Below are 21228 nucleotides of genomic sequence, written 5' to 3' on the forward strand. Positions count from 1 at the left end.
GTCTGATCATGCTGGTTTGGTGGCCCAGCAGGTGTTAGTTTCCCTGGGATGACATAAAATGCTCAATGAAATGAGCATTGGCTTTTGGCCAGAGGATTCAGGTCCAAGCTACTCACCCACTAGCTGTAAGGCCTTGGGCATATCACTTGACATCAATAATCTTCCATTTCTCTATATAGAAAATGGCATCTTTACAGTAACCTTATAGGATTATTGTGAAGATTAACGATATCATGAAACATGATTTGAATAATAATCCATATGATATGTGTCCAATAAATGCTAGCTGCTGCTGCTGTTATTGCCAGTTCCCTTGAATTGAATATCCAGTTGTCTCCACCTGCCTCAGGTTCATTGGAGAGCACTATACCTCAGAAGAGAGACCTTGACATGAGGTACGAATTGAAGAGAGGATCCCACTTTCACCTACAGAGACCTACCTTGCTATAATTAAGTCTTTAGAATGTGTTCTTTTTAAAAGCTTCTTTAATAAAACTGACTTGTTTTTCTCTTGCTTTTTTAGTGTGTTCATCCTTGCATGCTAAGCAAAAGCTTCCTTCCTGAGGGCCAAGTGTCCCTGGCACAGAATTTAGTAATATAGCAGGGATGGTTATGCACTCACAGGATCCAAGCTTTAACTGGGCACCTGTTACTGCACTGTTGGGTTTCTGGTTGCCTTGTATTTTCTTCTTATTGTAGTAAAAAACATAAAATTTACCATTTTTAAAGCATTCTTGTATTTGATTTTAAATTCCTTTTAAGTTTACTTAGCTCCCCCTTTTCCTAAGTCACTCAAGTACTGATATCAACAATGAGGTAGTTAAACTGACCTGTTTTTCTCTTTTTGTAAAGTAGTGAGTCCTGCCAGAATGACCAGTTTCCTCTGGATTTAGGCTTGTTTATAAGGCTGGGCTTTAGTTATGATAAAGATCCTTACCCCCAAACCCCCTCCAAATCCTTCTTTTCTTTCATCTTTTTTCTCCTGGGATTCTCAGTGTTATGTTTGGGAGTATCAGATGAGGGGAGGGAACTGGAAACAACAGAAGGGGAAGTATGCAGCTGAATTTTGTACTCCCCATCACTCCCAGGGTGGGCCGGGAAGTCTCAGCACAGATTGGGTAACCAGAACAGTGGAGGCAGACCTCACCACCACCTGGCAAGTGTCTGTGCCCTTTCGCACAAGCCAGGCCTCTTGTTAGGAGAGCAGGCTGGCCACTCACATATGGTGCTGTTCCTGAGCCATCAAAGATCATTGTAACCATCTTCCTGGAAAGCCTGCTTGTCCCTCCCCTGCTCTCCTTAAGTTAATTTCTTTGTTCCTGACCCAAAATAAGTCACTTATTTTGGTTTTACAGGAGAGAGTGCTGCTTCGTGAAACTCACATCCACATTATTACCAGATTATTGCCAACCTTAGCTTGGTTATGAAATGACAAATGCACTTTGCCACACTAGACCTGAAAGTATGAGCTATAATTATGCTTCCAAAGGGATGTTTCCTTAAAACTGGTAACTTTAGGAGACTGTACCTTTATTTGATGGTGCTCAAAAACAGCTTTGAAACGTCCTTTTTAGGGTTGCCTTCAGCACTTGTGACACATTCTTCCTAATGGCATCTATCACAGGAAAGTTTCCTCCTGTACGGGTATTTGTTTTTTCAGTGTGGCTAAAGATTATTTTGTGCTGAGTCTAGTGAATAAGTTAGATTATCATACAGCAGAACACCATTTTTAGTTAAGAATAAAAGGCGTAGTTTTGAATGATCCAGATTTTCTTGTTGAAAATCAAACCAGCTGAATGTTGATGCTGCTTGATGATATGTGAGAACAAAGATTTGGGGGATATGAAGCAACACACTAAATTTGACCCTGCATTTTCATCACCCCAGTAATTGCACCTTTGTTCATGAACACATTTTAACAGAACTTTTGTGTATTAGCATGATAAATGCAACTCTGGGTGAGAACTGTGTGCCTAGGGTTTGTCTCTCTTAGTGGCATCTAAAGGTATTTTGTGGGAAACTATTGTTGTTATCTGTACTAGACCTAGAGCTTAAAAGATGTTTTAGATTTTTGCACATAATATGGAAAATCCTTGAGGTTTTTATATATGAATTTCTTACATAATTTCTTACTAACAACAACTTGGTATAGCTCCACCAGGGCAAAGGCAAACACAAATAATGTGTCTCCTGTTTGCCACCATATCCCCAAGGCTTAGTCCAGAAGGAACTAACAGTAGGAACTTAGTAAATGTTGAACAATTCCTTGCCTTCAAACTTAATAATGCTTTTTGCATGAAGCATGCAGGAGAAGAGTAATACTCTTGTTTCTCTCTTTTTACAGTTGTCACATTTAAAAGTTCTGAATCACTCCCCAATGTCTGATGCCTCCGTCAATTTTGATTACAAATCCCCCTCCCCATTTGACCACAGCACTGATCAGGAAGAAAAAATTGAAGATGTTGCCAGTCACTGTCTGCCCCAGAAGGACCTGTACGCTGCTGAAGAGGAAGCTGAGACCCTTTTTCCTAGGAAAATGACATCTCATAATGGGATGGAGGACAGTGGAGGAGGAGGCACTGGAGTGAAGAAGAAACGGAAGAAAAAGGATCCAGGAGAGCAAGAGGGGGCAGCAAAGGGAAGCAAGGACAGGGAGCCCAAGCCAAAGAGGAAGCGAGAACCTAGAGAGCCAAAGGAACCCAGGAAGGCCAAGGAGCCCAGGAGGGCCAAGGAGCCCAAGGAGCCCAAGGAGTCCAAGCAGAAGGATGGAGCAAAGAAAGCGCGAAAGCCTCGGGAGGCCTCGGGTGCCAAGGAGGCCAAAGAGAAGAGGAGCAGTGCTGACTCTACAGCCAGGACAAAGTCCAAGAAGGCCAGGTTCGTCCCTTTCTCCCAGCTCTGGGCTCTGGGCTCTTGGCTCTGTCTCTACAGAGCGGTTTGCCTTTGGGCTTACTCCAGCCCCTGGACACAACTTGACTATTTTCAGCTAAAATGAACCACTTTCTCACCTCCTAATGAGAAAAAGATAACCTAGTACAGGCCCTGTAATTTCTTGCCATTCCTTTTGAATTAAGAATTAGAGTATGTGCCCAGCAGGTGTGGCTCAGTTGGTTGAGCATCATTCCATAGACCAAGAGGTCACAGGTTAGATTCTCTGTCAGGGCACAAACCTGGGTTGTGGGTTCAATCCCCAGTAGGGGGCGTGCAGGAGGCAGCTGATTGATGTTTCTCGTTGATGTTTCTCTCTCCCTCTCCCTTCCTTTCTCTCTAAAATCAGTTAAAAATACATCAATAAAATATGTTTAGAAAAAAGAATTAGAGTATGTTAGCATGCACAGGGTGTAAGGGAAGGGACATGAGGGGTGTGATTCAGGGAGGGCAGCGGGTTTTAGAACAGCAGCAGTGTACAGCAGTAGAGGAGGGGTACAGTCCTGGGAATCAGTGGTGCAGGTGGCCTGGGAGAGCCAGGGGTGTGCTCAGATTCCAGACAGAAAAGGACTCCGGAGCTTCCCTAGGCTACGAGCTCTCAAGTGCAGGACTGTTCATTCCTGGTGTTTTCTCGCATTCAGTAATTAACACAGCACCTGACACGCCAGAGATGCTCAGGAAATGGTGAGTAAATGAGACCAGAGGAGACCACAGTGATTGTAGAGGCAGATCAGAGGACATGGACCCAGTGTGGAGCAGGTGATAACTGAGGACCCTGGCTATTGATTCTATCAGGATCCACATGCACTCAGGGAATTCAGCATTTGTCGTCTGTATACAAATGTAGTGTTTTACATTTGGTTTCTTCCTCACTTCTTTGTGCAGAACATATTTTGAGGACATACAAAAAAAATATATAACTTTTTATATATATTTAAGAGAAATTTAAGTTTCTGAAGTCTTAAGTGCAGAGGCAGAATATAGACCAGGGGCATCTATAAAAGCACAAAGATGTGAATGCTAACAGAACATAAAGTAGTGAGGCCATCAGACCTGAATAGAGTGAGACATGGAGAAAGTTAAGTTTTAAAGAGAGAGCATTTGTAGGTGGTGTCTGCTGCAACTCAGAATTTACTATATGGTTCAGTTCATTTTCAGAAGAATGGTTGGGACCAGATGGATAATTTCGTAATCCAAGTTTAAGTTCACTACTTTCTGTCTGACAGGAGATGTCTTCTTTTGTCTATCATAGAGAGTTGGGTGGGATCCTAGGAATGTAGGACCTAAAATGCCTTGCAGAAGGTCAAGAGAGATAGGTAAAAATCAAGATTCTGACTAATGAGAATCTTGTGGGCTCTGTTTCTCAGTGAACCTAATGAGTATACTCTGATCTCTGATGTGTGGAAGGGGTGGCAGATGAGTTTCTGTCTTTAGCCAATAACTTTCCTCTTCAAATTACTTTGGGAGGCTGAAGTGGTTCTTAGAGTAATAGTTTGTGTGAGGAAGGAGAGTCAGATGTGAGCTAGTGGAGTGACTTATTTTGGTTATTGCAGAAAACAAAGAGGATCCTTGAGGATAATGTTTTAGAATTAGGGTAATCGGAGGAGAGTTTCACAGCACTAATAAGGGGTTTGGTTTGTGTATAAGAAGGCAGGAGAAAGCCATAGGTATATGAGCTCACTTTAGCCACTGGTCTCTAGTGCTTTTAATTTTCTTCCCTTTCTAAGAGGAATTCACACTTACTTTGTGTGAAATGTGAAACAAGGTAATGAATATACAGACATTGCCGGAAAGCCCGTTTTGGGGCAAAGAGGAGGCATTTCCCAAAACAAGGTTGGATGTCAAACATATGTGTAGCAGTATTATTAAAGGAACCTGATTTTGATGTGATTAGTCTGTATAAAATATGAGTTGGAGAAGTGCTTGGTAGTGCTTTCAAGGACTGCTAACAGAAAACAGAACCTCTTGAGATTTAGAAATTCAGAAGACACCCTTTGAGAGGATGCCGATGGATAGATAGGGCTATATCCTTTAGAAATGTGGGCAAGTTACATGAGGCTTTTTCTCTCTTGATTTTGGGGCTATGTAAGAGTGACTTGTACATACAGAATTCTTCTGTGTAGCCCAAATGGGGTTCTGTATCTGGTAGTTTGCTTCCATTTCATTTAGTTCTTTTTCTGGAGATTTCTTTTGTTCTTTCATTTGCGACATGTTTCTTTGTCACCGCATTTGGCTGCTTCCCTGTGTTTGTTTCTGTGTACAGTGGTACCTCGGTTTTCGAACGTCTCTGTTGATGAACATTTCAGTTTATGCACGCCGTAAACCCGGAAGTGCTTCGGTTTTTTAACACACCTTGGAAGTCGAACATGCCACACAGCTTCCGCTGAGTGCAAGATCATGAGGCCTAGCTGTCGGCTGTTGATCCCTCATTCTTCGAATATTTCAGAACTTGAACAGTCTTCTAGAACAGATTACATTCGAAAACCGAGGTACCACTATATTAGGTGGAGCTGCGTTTAGGTCTCCTGGAATTGGTAGAGTGACCTTGTGTGGTATGTGTCCTGTAGGGTCCAGTGGCTCAGCCTCCGCAGTCACCTGAGCTAGGCACTCGAGGTGCGCCCCTCTGTGGGCTCTGTGCACTGCCCTGCTATAGTTGAGCCTTGATTGCTATTGGTGTCACTGGGAGGGATTGACATCCAGACCAACCAGCTCTGAGGACCAGCTGCAACTACAGTGGAAGAGCTGCTTTGCAAGAGATGCTGCAGTAGAGCAGGACTTGCTTCAGTGGGGCTTTGGTGTTCACCGAGTGCACCCCTTGGGTGTGTTGCTCGTGGAAGTGGTAGGATTGTAATCCAGCGTGTCTGAAACTGACCACCGAATGCACTGTCTCTGGGGCCTCCCTGGAGGTGCAAAGTTAGCTACTGCTGGTGCCCTGCCTGGGGCCACCTGGCACGAGCTACAGAACTATCTGCAGATAGCTGCTACTTGTGTTGGGCTTGCAGGTGCCCAGGAGAGGCCAAGCGGTGAACCAAGGCAGGCTGCTGCTAGTGCCAGGCCTGGGGCCACTTATCCAGAGGTATAGGGCACACTGAGGCCAGCTGCTGCTTGTGTGAGAGATTTTAGGAAAGTCTGAAGCCAGAGCCTGGGCAGGCCATTCATATGAAAAAGCCACTGGAAGCAGCTTGGGTGGTCTTACAGATTGAGTGGGGTGGGGTCTCAGGGAATCACCTGGGCTGGGCCAAGAGTGTGGACCAGGTTGACAGAGACTCAGATATGGTGCCTGCCTGTTGGCTACGTGGTGGGGAGGTCTCAGCAAAGGAACGGTGACCTCCGCCAGCACTTTTGTGTGGAAGAAATCTACCCCCCAGCTCTTGCCCTGATGCCAGACAATTTAGTTCCTCCCAGTATGTCGCTGGATCCTTTCAAGCTGCTACCCTAGTGCTGGAGCTCAGAGGGAGTGAGTCCAAGTAAGTCCATGTGCGGGCCTTTTAAGAGGTACTGCCTGGGACTCCAGCAGCCTCTGTCTTTCTCAGCCATAATCCCCACTGGTTTTCACAGCCCAAAGTTATGGGACCTTCTCTTCCCAGCACTCAAATTCTGATGTGGGGTTGGAACTCTTGCTCCTCAGGGGGGACCTCCGCAGCCAAGATATCCCTCCCAATTAAAAAACACCACATGTAGGTGTCGGACCAGCCCATTCCATACCTTCATCCCTCCTACCAGGCTTCTTTAATTATCTAGTTGTAGGACTTCCATTAAGCTAGATTTCAGGCAGTTCTGAATGGTGTTTGTTCTAATAGTTTAGTTGTAATTTTGATGTGATTGTGGGAGGCAAGTACCGCATTTACCCACACTGCCATCTTGACCTACCATCTCAAATGTGTCTCCTCTTTTAAACAAGTGATCAGTAGAGTCTAGCACATAGTGATAAATATTATTCATTTACTACTTAGGGGATAAAAATCCAAAATGCCCAAGTGGGAGAAGTCTTTTTGATTTTTATTTATTTTTTATTGATTGATTTTTAGGGGTTGGGGAGAGAGACAGACAAACATCGATTTGTTGTTCTACTTCTTTACGCATTCATTGGTTGATACTTGTATGTGCTGTGACCAGGGGTCTAATCCACAACCTTTGTGTACTGGAACAACGCTCTAACCAACTGAGCTACCGGTCCAGGGCTAGGAGAAGACTTTTTTAAAAACTACCCTTCTCCCCCGCCCCCCATCTCTTCCTTTTCTTTCAAGTTACCTTGGAGTGTGAACTTAGGTCACTCCTTTATAGTATTAAACTTAAGTAAGAAAGTTCCTCCAGGAAGCCAAGGTAGGCTCTCTGTCATTTCCCTGTCTCTGAAATTTAAAGTTCTCTTAGCATAGCTTACTTACTTTTATGGTTTTTTTACCTTTTCCCAAAGAGGATGGGGCTACTAGCATAAGAGGACATACCCAGTTATACATGTGTGTATATGTACAAAGACCTATACATAAGTAGGCACACATGCCTGTTTTGCTGCAGCAGGTAGGCAGGTGTTGGATCGTGTGGGGTCATATAATGTTGATAAGGGCTTTGGAGAAATGCTTTGATATTAGAAAAGCGCCATACCAGTTCCTCAGGGAAGCCAAAATTTTACCGGTTGAGAAAAAAGTGTCTGTCTCTCAGTGGAGAACATTACATGATGTAATGGATATTGTCCTCAGCAACAGTTTTTGAATAAAATGCTTCTATGTTCTTGTGAATTATATATTTCTCTTTCTTGAAATAGCCTTTAGTAAAAGTCAACTTCACTGCATTGAAGCACAGCTCCATGAACAGGAAAGACGACCCATTCCAGTGTGTATGAGGCCATCTGGTGCTCTTAACTCTCTATCTAGGGAGTACCTGAGGAGTAGGTTGACAGCTCTAGAGGTTGTACTCTCTTAAATCTGAGCTGAGCATTGGACAGAGCAGGAGGTTGCTTTTGTCAGCTAGTCTTGAGTGTTGGTGTTCATGTTGTTGGTTGAGGGCAGAGCATAAGCTTTGGAATTTCCCCACATGTCAGAATGGTTTATATCTTCTCTCTCAAAACTCAAGAAATTAATCAGTGTGCTGGCCCAAATGGAGGCCTATCTACCTGGATCTCTGGTTCTTGAACTTTGCTGTGCCTAAGGAATTACCTGGACAGCTTATTAGAAAAGTAGATGCCCTAACCACATGCCCATTAGTTCCTAGGTTGATCCCAGGAACCTGCAATTCAGAAGTCTGCCAGATTTCTGTAGAGTGTATACTTTATCATATCCTTTAACAGACGTGTTTCCCTGAGTTCTATGAGCCGCTCTTGCAAATTAATTGAACCCAAGAAGGAGGGGGTCATTGGAACCTCTGATTTGTAGCTGGTTCATTAGAAACAGGGGTAACAACCTGAGCTTGTGACTGGCATTCAAAGTGGCGTGGGGGCAAGCTGTCTTTTGAGACTGATCCCTTAACTTGTGGAATCTGCTGCTATCTCTGGGTAGGTAGTGTCAGAATTGAGTTAAATGCCGGTTTCCAAGGATTGTTCGTGTGGGGAGAAACCCCATATGCTTGGTGACCAGAAGTGTCAGAAGTGGAGTGTTTTATGTGAGTAGTAAAGAAGACTCACAGGAGAGAAACATCGTAAGAACAGGGTTTTCCCTACACAGGAAGGTGGAAAACCGAGTTTTTTCCACTACAAGCATCAATTTCTGTGCCCTACCTTTTTATCTCCATTTGTTTTAGTTTATCAACTCAGAGCAGATTTCTCTCTCAAATCCAATAAGTTTAGTAACATCCTGGAAAAAAAGGTTTTACCTTTTCTGATTTTCTTCTTTGACGCTTGCTTCTAGAAAGTTAAGCCCCAGAGCTTCTGATTATATAACCATTTGAGCTGTGAGTCAGCTGATCACTGTGGCTTAGGAGGAGTAAACTCCAGTCAGCTGGGCCCTGCCGCCCTGTTTGAGTCAGTCGCCTTCTCTGTAGAGTGCAGATCTTTTTGAGGAAGTCTTAGGCTCCAGAGTGTCCATAGACCGGGTTCTTTCTGTTGGGAGACTTGTTTTTACATTCTAATCATTTATTAGAAGAAATAAGACAATGAATAGAGATCCTGTGCTTTGAACCCACTGGGCTTTATGTTATGTAGGGAAGGAATCTAAATGATAACGGCAGAGACCCACCCCTGAAGCCTTGGACTAAGTCTCTCCATTCCTAGTTTTCTAAGAGCACCTAGAGTGCTTCCTCTGTAATCCCAGAGTTTTCTAAATTGGGGTCTCGTGTATGGTGGACTTTTACCTGATCTGTAAGGAAACAATTACTAAATAATAATGCTTGATTTATTTATCCAGTATATATTTAGTTTGTCCTGTGTGCCTTACTTTGTTTACGAGTCCTTTTGTTGGGAATGGGATAGTTGAGGAAGGAAGTGTCACAGAATTATCACCTATGGGCCCTATGTTTGAGGAGCTTTCAGGAGTTAGAGAAACAGCCTTGCAAATATTTAAATCAAAAAACAAGCAAAAAATACAAGCAAGCGAAAGAACCTAGTATAACTGTATTCAGGATAGCTGAAAGGATTTGGAAGATTAAGAGTATTTTATTTCTGGTCCAGGGAGTCCCTTGGAAGAGGTGAGTATTGAGTCAGGTAGTAAAGGAATTAATTAATGAGGAAAGACAAAGCAAAATACCAAAATGCATTTAAATAAATGTTTTTTGGGGGGGCATTTTCAGTTTTATGATGGTAGACTGAGCATACTTTTATTTTCCATTCACCAAATCTTAGTGAAATAACTGGAAGAACAGAGGGAGTACATTCTTCAAAGATGAGCAATGTTAGGAATTTCTGGATGAGGAAGGCCAGTGCTATCTTACTGATGGATAAATGCTGTGGAGGGAGTCCCAGCTCAGAGCACGTGCAGGAGCTATGTTTGTAGCAGAGATAGAAGTGCTTCCTCTTCACAGTGGACCTGGCAGCGCTGGAAAAGGGCTGAGAAGCACAGTGGACCTGGCAGCCCTGGAAAAGGGCTGAGAGGCAGGCCCGAAGTGGAGGTGGCTGATTAAGGAACTATGCAGAGTGGCTGTGTGGTCTGTCAGCTCCATGCTAGAGATACTGAGCAGTTTGCTCTTGGGGAGGGTCTAGGGCTCCAAGTGGAGACTGACATTCACAAGAAGGGAGCCTAGGGGCATTAGCGTCTCTGCCTTTCCCTTCCCATATCCTAAAAGGGGTGGAGAGGGGCAGCACCTGTGTATGCAGAGTCCTAGGCCTAGCCTCCCTTCCAGGGGTGAGGCTTGTTGGAAAACGCAACTTATTAGGCAGCAGACAGCCTCACCAGCCACCTGCATTGTCAACCTCATTCATTTTGTATAGGAACAGTCCACCAAAGATCACCAGACAGTGGAGGAAAGCAAGTGGCAAAGAAGAGGAAAAAGAGGAGTGAGCAGAACAGCTGTCTTTGGGAGAAACAAGTCAAGGAAAAGAACTTGTAAAAGATTTTAAGTTAGAATCCTCAGGTTCAGGATGAAGCTCTGTCTGCAGAACTAGAGTGCGTTAGGAAAAGGGAATATTCAGGAAACGGAAAATTAAAGAAAGCTAAAATGTGGCTGCCTTGTCTGAAAGAACTCGACAGAAATACTGAGTAGAGGAAGGGGTGGGGTGGGAGATACGTAAGATTTAAATTCATTAACTTTCACATCAGGATGTCAGTAACTAGGTTTAATGTGGATAAATAAGGAACTAGGGCAGGAACACATTTGGAGTTAGGGAGGTATCAGTGAAAAGCAGTTCTGTCTGGAAAGTGGGATTTGGTGCAAGTAGGGATAACTTGTATGTCTCATTTGAAACCTTTCTATATTTTTTTGGGTTTTCATTTCATTTGCTTTGATCACTTTTAATAACATTTGTTAAAACTTTGCTTTTTCACCTTATAAGTATGTAATGTTTTTGTTTCATATTTTTTACTAGGATAATATCATAAACTTTTTATAATCCTTGTTTGGATGGTTTTAAAAGGACTGAGGACAGGGTGATTTGGTTCTCATTTTGTCTATAGCTGACTATATCTGCACCAAAACAATTAGGGTTTTTTTGCATTTTTTTCTTTTAACCAATATTTTAAAAATTTGTGCCCAACTCAGTTTTTTGAATATAGGCTGAACTAATATGGGAATTAAGTAAGAGTTGAATTAAGTTTGCCAATGAGTGCTTTAGAGGCAGTACCCATGTTTTCAGTGTGTACTGGGAAGAGGATCAGAGCCTGCGCAAGGCCTGGACAGGACGCTTGCGTCTCAGAGGAGTTGTTCCTAGAGGGGAGCAGCGGCTCTCACTCTACTCCCCAGACATTTGCATGTCTATAAAGGCAGTGATTGGCATCATGAGCTATTTTCAGTCATTCTGAATTTGGGAATTGTGGCAACTCAGTGTGGCAGTAAATGATTATTTTCTGCTAAGAGTTTGATGGACATATTATAAAATTGAATTTTAAAATGGGAAGATGAGTCTTTTTGAAATAATAATACAATTTGTTTAGTAAATAAAAATTTTAAATACTTGGAATCCATGGGGGCAAAGTAATAATTTAAAAAATCATTGTAATACAGTGTTGTGACACATACCCAGACCTTTCTCCTCATACTCAGATCCAACACCCAGTTTCTTACTACCAATTTTAGCAAAGAAACTTAGAGGCTGGGAACTGGAGATAGGGCTGGCAGAAAAGTTTGAGAAAGTCTGTCTATTTAGCGCTTTACTGCCATTATGTGATTTTCTATTTGGCAGTCAAAAATGTACTTATTTCCTAATACATATTGCAGAAGAATAAAGATGTATAAAATCTCCTTGGTTAATGAAGCTGTAGAAGACAGGATGAGAGAACTTTGGGGGTGAGGCGGACTAATAAACTGTTGTTGGTCATACCTGATAGTTATCCTGCTTGGAGGGTATAGTTTATATATTGGAAGTTTCTTGCATGTCATAAACACACCATAGATGCTTTCTTTAAAGTGGATATATATTTTATTATAAAATCAAGTTTGATTTTATTACTAAAAATAAATCCTTTGAGCCTAAAAAATCTTGTCTTCCACTTTTTTCTGTCCTGCAAGTTAGTTGGTTCTAACTCTGAAAGCTAGAAAAGAGGATTATAAAAATAAGATTGGTTTGATCTAGCCTCAAGTGCCATTAAATGGTGAGGGTATTAGTATTAGGCCTTTGTAGTATTTAGAACTCTCTTGGTTACAAGTGGCATAAACCCAACTTGAATTAAGTTTTAAACAAGTAAAAAAGGGGTTTATTGGCTTAAGGAATCAGAACCAGGAGTAATTGTTGAGGATCCCACCAGAGTTCTTTATCTGCAACACTTCTCTGCGCCTATCAGGGTGTCCATTCCATCCTTTGCAACGCTTATATTCTCAAGATTGAATTGTGGCTGCCCTCAGCTATGCGCTCATAGCTTAGCAGCCTTATGACCTAGGAGGAACGAGATTTATTTTCCTACCCACTCCTGCCAAAAATTAACTTTTTTGTAAAAAAAAGAACTCCCAAGTTGGCCTGGCTGAATCACTTGTCCATCCCTGGACCAGTCACTGCGGTAAAAGGCATAGGATATCACAGCCCAACCTGCCCTGCCCACTCTTGTAGTCTAGGGGATTAGTATTGGTTATCAGCAAGAACAGTATCCATTTCAGCTGTGTAATAGGTATATAGCAAAATAAATTATATTTATATATATTTTTATGTTTTTTTCCTGAGTCATTTGTTAATAACTTACATATTTTAAGCCTTTTTATCCCTAAATACTCCAGTTGCCTTTCCTAAGAGTAAGGTCATTTTTCTTATATAACCATTGTGTGGTTACTGCTTTTGTTCACTTGCAACTAATAAGCAATCTTTGGGGAGATAATTTAAGATCATGCAAGTACCTCGCTCCTCTTCAGATTGTTCTCCCTATATTTTGCATTCCTTGGTGATTCTTGACTGTACTCATGTTTTCTACAGTAGGTACGAAATGATTTCCCAACTCCAGCACTCCCTGTACATTTACCATTTGGATTCTACAGTAAGCAAGAGCTCCCCCTTTTCCCTTATTTATTCATTATCTGTCATTGGTATGGATTCCTATTGTTTTCAATGACTTGTAATTCATTACTGTCCTCAATGACTTTAGTGCTTAAATGGTCCCAGTTTTGACCAAGGAGAGCTCTTCAAGCAGTCTCCTATGTCTTTTTGACATGCTTTCTTCATTTTTGGAACACTTCCTTACTTTCAAATAAGGCAAAATGTTTCAGCCCATCTTTATATCTTTCCTACCTTAGCCTTGGAATCAGCCATTTCTCTGAGGAGCTTTGGTATTAGAAACCAAGATCTGGGTGCTAGGTGTGCACATTGTTAATGGGGTATCTTTGCTTTTTGGCTCTTTCACTTGTCAAAATGAAATATACACACTCATGCACATATACATGTGCACATGTATGTACACAGACCTATATGCACACATATGACATATTCATAATATTTGTATATGTTCATATGCATGTGTTCATACATACACCTATTTTAGAAAACATGAGTTCACATTGATGCCTCCAACTTAGATTTTATCCTACAGTATCGTCCTGGCCTTACAACATTTCATATTTACATGTTTCCTCTGCCTCAGCGAGAGCCCCAGCTCCCAGTGTCAACACATTTACATTGGTTAATCCTATACTACATCTAAAGTGATTTCAGAATTGCTCTATCTGTATTCCTACCCAAAAGATTTCAGATGTGTTTGCTGTTCTCCCCACCCCCAAAAGCTGAGAGTATTTAGTCAAATACTGTGTTCATAAATTAATGAGGTATTTTTTTTCCCTCCATTCAATGTGGTTATGTTATTTGTTTGAAACACACTTAGATTCATTTGTTTCAGGTTGTTTTCATCCTAGTTTTTTATTTTTTATTTTTTAATATGGAGAATTTTAACATGCTTCCAAAAGTCAAATCCATTATAAAAAGATATACTCAGAGAGGTGCCACTCCCCTTCTGTATCCTGTCCACTCCATTCTCTCCACCTGTCCCTCATTGATAATCATTGTTTTCTGGTTTATCTTTCCTGAGTTTCCTTTTGTCATATAAATAGACATATGCACATTTTCTTATTTTCTCTTTATTCTTTCACCTAAAGTTGCATACATACTATTTTGCACTTTGCTTTTTTCACTTAACACTATCTTAAAAATCATTCCATATGAGTTCATAGAATTCTTTTGTAGTCGTTTTTACAGCTGTGTAGTACTCCACGGTATGCACATATTCTGATTTATTCAATTACATATGTTCAGACATTTAGGTAGTGTTCATTATTTTGTAATTACCAAATGCTGCAGTGAATAACCTCATGCATATATAGATTCATATTTTGGAGGGTGTCTTTAGAGTATATTCCTATAAATGGAATTGCTGGATCATAGTCTTGTTACATATTATTTGGCCACTATATTTTTATTTTTTTAATCCTCACCCGAGGATATGTTTTATTGATTTTTAGAGAGAGAGAAAGAGAAAAATCGATTGGTTACCTCCCTCACTTGCCCTGACCGGGGATTGAACCTGCAACCTAGGTATGTGCCCTGACCAGGAATCAAACCCGCAACCTTTTGGTTTACGGATGACACCCCCCTAATCAACTGAGCCACCTGGCCAGGGCAGCCACTATTTTTGAGGAACTTGGAGCTTTAAGAATCAAACAAGCATTCATGAACCAAATCTGTCTACGGGTATAGCAATTTGAAGGTTAAAATATTCATTTGATAAAACTCTCAAGCACAAGGTTTTCAAAACTTATTTCAAAGAGGGGGAAAAACACGTTTTATCTAGTCTTCCTGGAGGATGAGTTCAGGTGATATTTTCTTGATGTCCTATTTGAAAATCCCATTTATAAGCTTACAAGGAATCTTTTCTTCCTGACATTTGTCTTTATCAGAAGAGCTCCAGGAAGAATTTTTGGAACTCAAAATTGATTCTGTTGCCAAAGGTAATCTCCAGAAAATCACTTTGAAGATATCCCAGGTAGAGTATCTTCTTATTTACCCCCAAATAAGTAAGCAGTTTCACCAGTCATTTTCCTATTTTACTGAATATATTTGAGAAGGTGCTCTCTCCATTCCACTCTACTCCAAGCCTTTGGCTAGAAAAATCTAGTCATGCCCCAGACTTGACTTTGGAAGTGCCTCACTATGGCTTCTCCTTTCTTTCATTATTTAATGGGTTTATGAAAACATGGAAGGCAAAAACACATACAAATCTGGTAGTAAAGTTTCATATTTTGAGGAGGTTCTAGTCCTTAGTTTTGGGTATGATGTTTCACAAGGAAGCGCCTGTGTCTAGCATATGAAGATTAAACATATATAGACAAAGTTTTCTGATATGAAGTTATTAGATAGATGAAATTGATTTCAAATGTTGGGAGGAAGGATATACGATTTTATGGAAAAATTTTTTTATGGAAAATTAAATGAGGTCTGAGCATGTGATTATAGTGGTGGCTTTTGGTATATTAATCAGCTATCTTTAAATTTGTGTACAAAATTTAAGTACAAACTTGCTTTTGTTAAGAGGCCCATAAAATCCATCAGCAACTATGGATTTGTGAATTTGGGGTCATTGGAATGTTTTGTTACTGATTCTTTGGGTCATTATTTTGAGATTCAAGTAACATTAAAGGAGATTCGAAGCTTTTCCATTTATCAAAAGGGAGATGGGTGTAAAAAGAAGAGTCATGATACAGTGTAAAAAACAACAGGCTAAGAGTCAGATGAGCTGAGTGCGGGCGTCTGCTCTACGGCTGACTTTGGGGCCTGTGCTGCTTTCAAGCTTGTTTCTTTATCTGGAATATGGGACTCATCTGCTCTGGCTCCCTCATGGAACTGTGGTTTTAACAGTTCAGTGAGACTCTGAACACAAAAGTACTTTGTAGAATATAAATTGCTATACAGTTTTCTTAGGGAGAAGCCACATAACGTGAGATACATATTCCTGTGAAAATTTAACATCTTTTAAAACTGTTTCACCTGATGATACATAGAAGTTTTGCTTTTTTCCCCCGCTTGAGAGTGCAAGTTTCTTGTTGAAAGGTATTATCCTCTAAAATGGCAGGACCCCTTGTGTTTCATTTCCTCAGATTGGACCAAAATAATTTTCATAAAGAATTTTCCTGATAGGTAGGCCAGCCAGTTTTCAACCTGGGGAGCTGAGGATGGGCTAAGTTTGTCCTGACCTGATTGGGGATCCATGAAGGGTAGAGGGTGTTCAAGAGATGCAGGCTGAGTCAGCAGTCATCACTGGCTGGTAGTCATGCTGTATTTCCCTTCTCTAAACAAGGCCCTTGGTTTTCTCCTTTCACACCTTCTAGTAACTCACCTGATGGAAAATAATTGTCAAGACTTACTGGTTCTACTTCAGTTGGATCTTTAAAATTATTTTTACCTTTGAGTTTTCATTGATTATATCTAGCCTAGGTCTTCATTGTCTCTTGTGTGCGCATACCATCATGGCCCTTTCACACAGAATGAAGTCTAAACTCTCTAGGCTGGTGTACCCCTGATTTCTTTCCAGCTCTATCACTTAATACTTCTGTTCACTTCCCTGTCACCCAGCCACACAAGACTGTCTTTTACTAAATGTGCCCTTAACAAACACTCTTCCATTCCCCAAGAATCTCATGGTGGTTAAAAGCATGCCTGGGTTCAAGTCCTTTCTCTGCCGTTCACTAGCCATGTTACCCTGGAAATCTAACTGAACCTCACTGTGCCTATTGATAAAACGAGACTAATAAGACTAGTATCTGCCTTATAAGGTTGTTGTGAAGAGTAAAGGAGGTAATTCCCGTAAAGGACTTAGAAAACTGTGTCTACATGTATTATTTATAAGTATTAGCTGTGATGATGATGATGATGATAGTGATAGTGATTGTGCCTGCATGTATTGTTATATAAGTATTAGTGATGATGATGATGATGATTCCTATCTTCTGTCAAAATTCTATGTATATCCCCACTCAAATGTGTTTTCCCAAATCTCCCCAATGATGAGTAATCTAATCCATTCATTGGTATCATCCATCTGTCTGTCTGTATGTTCAGTAAACATTTATTGAGTACTTACTGTGTAGAAGACATAAGACTACTCACTGTGAGGAATATAAAACTTAACCAAATACATGTTGTCCTTTAGGAATAAAGTATAAAATAGTCATCCTTTCAGCAAGTGTTTATCGAGCAACTGCAGAGGATCCAGGCACTGTATGGTTCTGAGCCAATGTCATATTTAATGACTAGCTTTGGTGACAAGTCAGAGTTTGAGTACCTTAAGCAAAGAACAGTTGAAGAGCTTTGGAAGGGTGTAGGAATGAGATTCTATGTGCTGGGAAGGTCAGGAAAGGCTTTTTAGAGAAGGTGTTGCCATCTTAGCAGGGTTGTAGGATGAGTGGACTTTGCCCATCTCTACCTCTCTCAGGAAGCATTCATCTACTTCTTTGGACTGTGGCTCTGTGTGGTCTTTGGGATTTTTATAATTATAGCCTCCTCAAGGGCAGGGGCAGTGCTGTCTTCAGTTTTGAATTTTTAGTACTCACTTCAGATGTTATGCACAGAATGTTCTCAATAGAGGGTGATGACAGATTAGGGAGATGTCTCTTCCAGTGTAACCTAAAGGGAGATTGAAATTTGATGATTCTCAGTATCAGCAAAACAATTACATTTCCTAGAGAGGACATTTATATAAACTGAAAGTGAGATTTTTGGCGATGTTCATATTATTTGATTTCTTATGACATTAATCATAACCATAGAAGTCATGATAGGAGTATGAAAAAGTAAATTCTACATCAGTTCATGTAGCTGTTTCTTCTCATGTTTTTGTATAATTCTGGGAAGAAACTCTTCTAGATTCTCTATTAAAGCCTAGCCTGATCCAAGGATGTGATATCATAACTTTGGTCACATGAGAAGTCTTAGTTTTAAAAACTGCCCAACAGGTTTAATTCTGAATTTCTCCTTGTAGCAAGGAGCAAGGACCAACCCCAGTGGAGAAAAAGAAGAAAGGAAAAAGGAAAAGTGAAACTACAGTGGAGAGCTTAGAGCTGGATCAGGGCCTGCCGAACCCATCCCTGCGGAGTCCTGAGGAATCCACTGAGTCTACAGACAGCCAGGTACAGCTGTGACCGGGAGCCTGGTGGAGGTTACGGCTGCCAGATGGGATCTTGCTGACACTGATCTTGTCACTCCTCTCTCCCTCTCTCAAGCCTATATCCATTGTGCACAGACCTGGGTTGAGCTTTCACTGTTTTGGTGGGTGAGCACCAAAAGACCATAGGCCTTTCCCCTAGCATCCTGATCTTTAGTATAATATTACTAGTATAAAATAATTGCCCAATTTTTTAGTGGTGCTTGCTTCCTTCTTGGAAGGTAGCATATTTGGCTACAGAGAGAGCGAATGTGGAAAATGGAGTTGTGAGCCAAGCTAGGTAAGGTACAGAGCCCTTTTTTGCCATGTAGGTATGCATTTAGGACTCAAGGCTGGGCCAGTCTGCACAAGGACATTTTCATAATCTGAGATGCTAGCAAAGCCAGGGATGTATTTATCATGCCAAAATAGGAAGGAAAGTGTCGCCAAGCATGAAAACAAGGAATTGCCCACCTAAGTGAGATTTCTAAAAATATGCTAAAGTGTGCCCATGACATTGGTGGGAATGTTCTCCCTGAGTTAAGCAACCTCTCTTGGACATGAGTTGTAACGTTTGAAAGTGTTCTTTCCTCTGATATTCACAGCAGTTTATCTGAACTGTGCTGCTGCAAGGGGACCATTTAGAATAAGGCTGACTCACTGCACCTTCAAGTGTCATCTGGACCCTCAGAGATTTCTAGGTGATCTTCATTGTAGGGAAGTGTCAGCTGCTAATGTCATAGTGGAAATAAGTAGCAGTGTCTGGGGTGTCAGAGCCAAGACCCCCCTCACTGCCTATAAATTTGGACTTGTGGCTGTTAGATATCTGATTGGTAAAGGAGAAAACACATTGGGTTGATGGGAGTTGGTAGAGGGTTAAGTGTTTCTAGGATGGTGATCTGTACATGGGATTGGGGGCAGGTTTTTATGTAGAAACCCTCATGTAAACATCAGAGGTGACATAGTGAAGAAAATGGTGGGAACATCGAGAGAGGCCCAGGAGATATCTTTTAGACTATAAGTGAGTTGGGGTTTTGCTTTTGTTTTTGTTTTTAAGGTTCAAGTATTTGAATGTGAGCTAGCTGGTGAATAGTTCCCAGCATGTTTCTGCTGCCTAGATATGATGTGTACATAGAGATGAACCATGTGTTTTTCTGTTGGAGGAAAGCCACTGGGCCGCTTTGTTGCAGAATGTTGTCTCTAAAAGGTCACAAGCTACTTAATTATAGACGAGTCCTCAGATGGTGACTCACGAGTCTTGTTTTGTCACACTTAAGATGTCTCATGTCTCCCAGCATTTCAAGGGATATTATGAGATTCTAATAAAAATTGTTATTTAGTTTTTTAGGAGTTATGTTATTAAGTATGATAAATTCAGGCAAAACCAGTCAACTATCATATTGTCATAAAATCAGAGCTTCCAGTTATGCTGGAAGGGACCTCAAAGATGATGGAGTTTACCTCCCATCTCTGTTTTACTGGAATAGAAACCAATTCCAGAAGGAGGTGAAAAGTCACTGCCGTTGATGAGTAGAACACACCTCACTGGATTCCAAGACTGCACTTTCTAAGTTCCCAGCTGTTCAGATCTCCTCCCTCTGCCAGGTCCCATTTTGAGTGGATTTAGTTCTTAAAAGAGTTGTGTTTAAGGAAGATTCCTTTTGTAAAGTAAGAAAGGTCTCCTTTGCAGGTTATCGAGTGTAGTTGAGGGTATTGTTGTATAAGTTTTTGCCTCTGACTCACAGAGCTTCTCTGTCTGATGGTGTGTTTGCCCTGCAGAAACGACGCTCTGGACGGCAAGTGAAGCGCAGGAGATACAACGAGGACCTGGATTTTAAAGTGGTGGACGATGACGGGGAAACGATAGCTGTTCTGGGAGCCGGCCGAACGTCCGCCCTCTCAGCATCTACCCTGGCTTGGCAGGCAGAGGTGTGTGGCCTTTCATGGGGTGTTCGCGTGCCTGATGGAGTTGCTCTGTGGCTGTTTGCTGGAGCATAAGTTAGATCATTTTAACTACTGCTTATAAAATTCAGACCCTTACTGTGCCAAGCAGAATCCCCTACCATTACACTCTCTATTTCACCAAATACAATTTTTCAGATAAACGACTTTTCCTCATCCCTCTCATGACTGTTCAGTCGAAAGGCTTACTGTCTTTTTAATGCCTGAATTAGCAGTTCTTTCCCACCTACTGGCCTTTGTATGTGTTGTCATTTCTTTCTGGAATGCTCTTCACCACGTGCTTTACATTTCATATGACTGGTTCACCGTCTTTTAAAGTAGGTTCCTGCCCTGCAGCCTAGTGATTTTCTATTTCATTCCTGTATGTTTCCTTCATAGCTATACCACACTTGTAATTTGGATTTATGATTTCATTTTGTTGTCTCATTAGAATGGAAAAGTCTGATACATGGTAAGTAGTTGTTCAGTGAATAAAATCATGTGAACTAGTCATTACAGTTGGAACTTGTGTTCTACAAATGTGTACTGAGAGTTCACTGCAAGGGATGGTCCCTGCCTCCCAGGAGCTTTATCTAGTAGAAGGACCATTTGGCTGTCCTACTACTATGATAAGTGCAGTCCTAGGAGTATATGCTAGATACTGTAACTGCACAGAAGGAGGTATGGACAGAAAAGGAAGGGCGGCCAGGGTTTTAGGAGGGGTAATTTCCAATATGAACTATAGCCCCAAAGCCTGAATGGTACCACAGGTTGTGGTATGACAGATAGACGAGCTCGGCTGGATGTTGGCATCTAATTTGCAGAGTGGTGGGAGATAAGATCTGAGAAGTATGTAGAAAAAGTCTTGTAATGTAGATCCTTGGATGTCAGCTAAGGTACTTGGCCTTTATGCTGTAGATCAGAGAGGGGTAGGAGGCATTGATAGGCTCAAGCAGAGAAGCAGGATGGCATATTTGCAATTTAGGACTCTCCACTGGTAGCAACATCAAGGAGGAAGAGGCTAGCCTTAGGACGTGATGCCCAGATGTTAGAAAGGAAAGCCGTAAATGTTGAAAAGGAGGTCTGTGCCAAGGAGCTTAAAGAGGGGAAATTAGATGCAAAAGGAGAAGCAGGCTGAGCATGTAGGAGGGGCGTCATTGCCAGCAGCTCATTCTGG

General features: G+C 41.4%; 1 protein-coding gene across 1 annotated transcript in view; it reads left to right on the forward strand.

The window, feature by feature from the left end:
• Window positions 1-21228, forward strand: part of CHD6 (chromodomain helicase DNA binding protein 6) — a 169849-nt gene that overhangs the window by 51814 nt on the left and 96807 nt on the right. Inside the window, exons 3-5 of the mRNA XM_016219329.2 lie at window positions 2345-2874; window positions 17949-18096; window positions 19890-20039. Coding sequence (XP_016074815.2) covers window positions 2345-2874; window positions 17949-18096; window positions 19890-20039 — 828 coding nt within the window. The remainder of the gene's footprint in view (window positions 1-2344; window positions 2875-17948; window positions 18097-19889; window positions 20040-21228) is intronic.

This window comes from Miniopterus natalensis, chromosome 7 (genome assembly GCF_054644295.1).
Source record: "Miniopterus natalensis isolate mMinNat1 chromosome 7, mMinNat1.hap1, whole genome shotgun sequence".
NCBI classification, from domain to species: Eukaryota; Metazoa; Chordata; class Mammalia; order Chiroptera; family Miniopteridae; genus Miniopterus; species Miniopterus natalensis.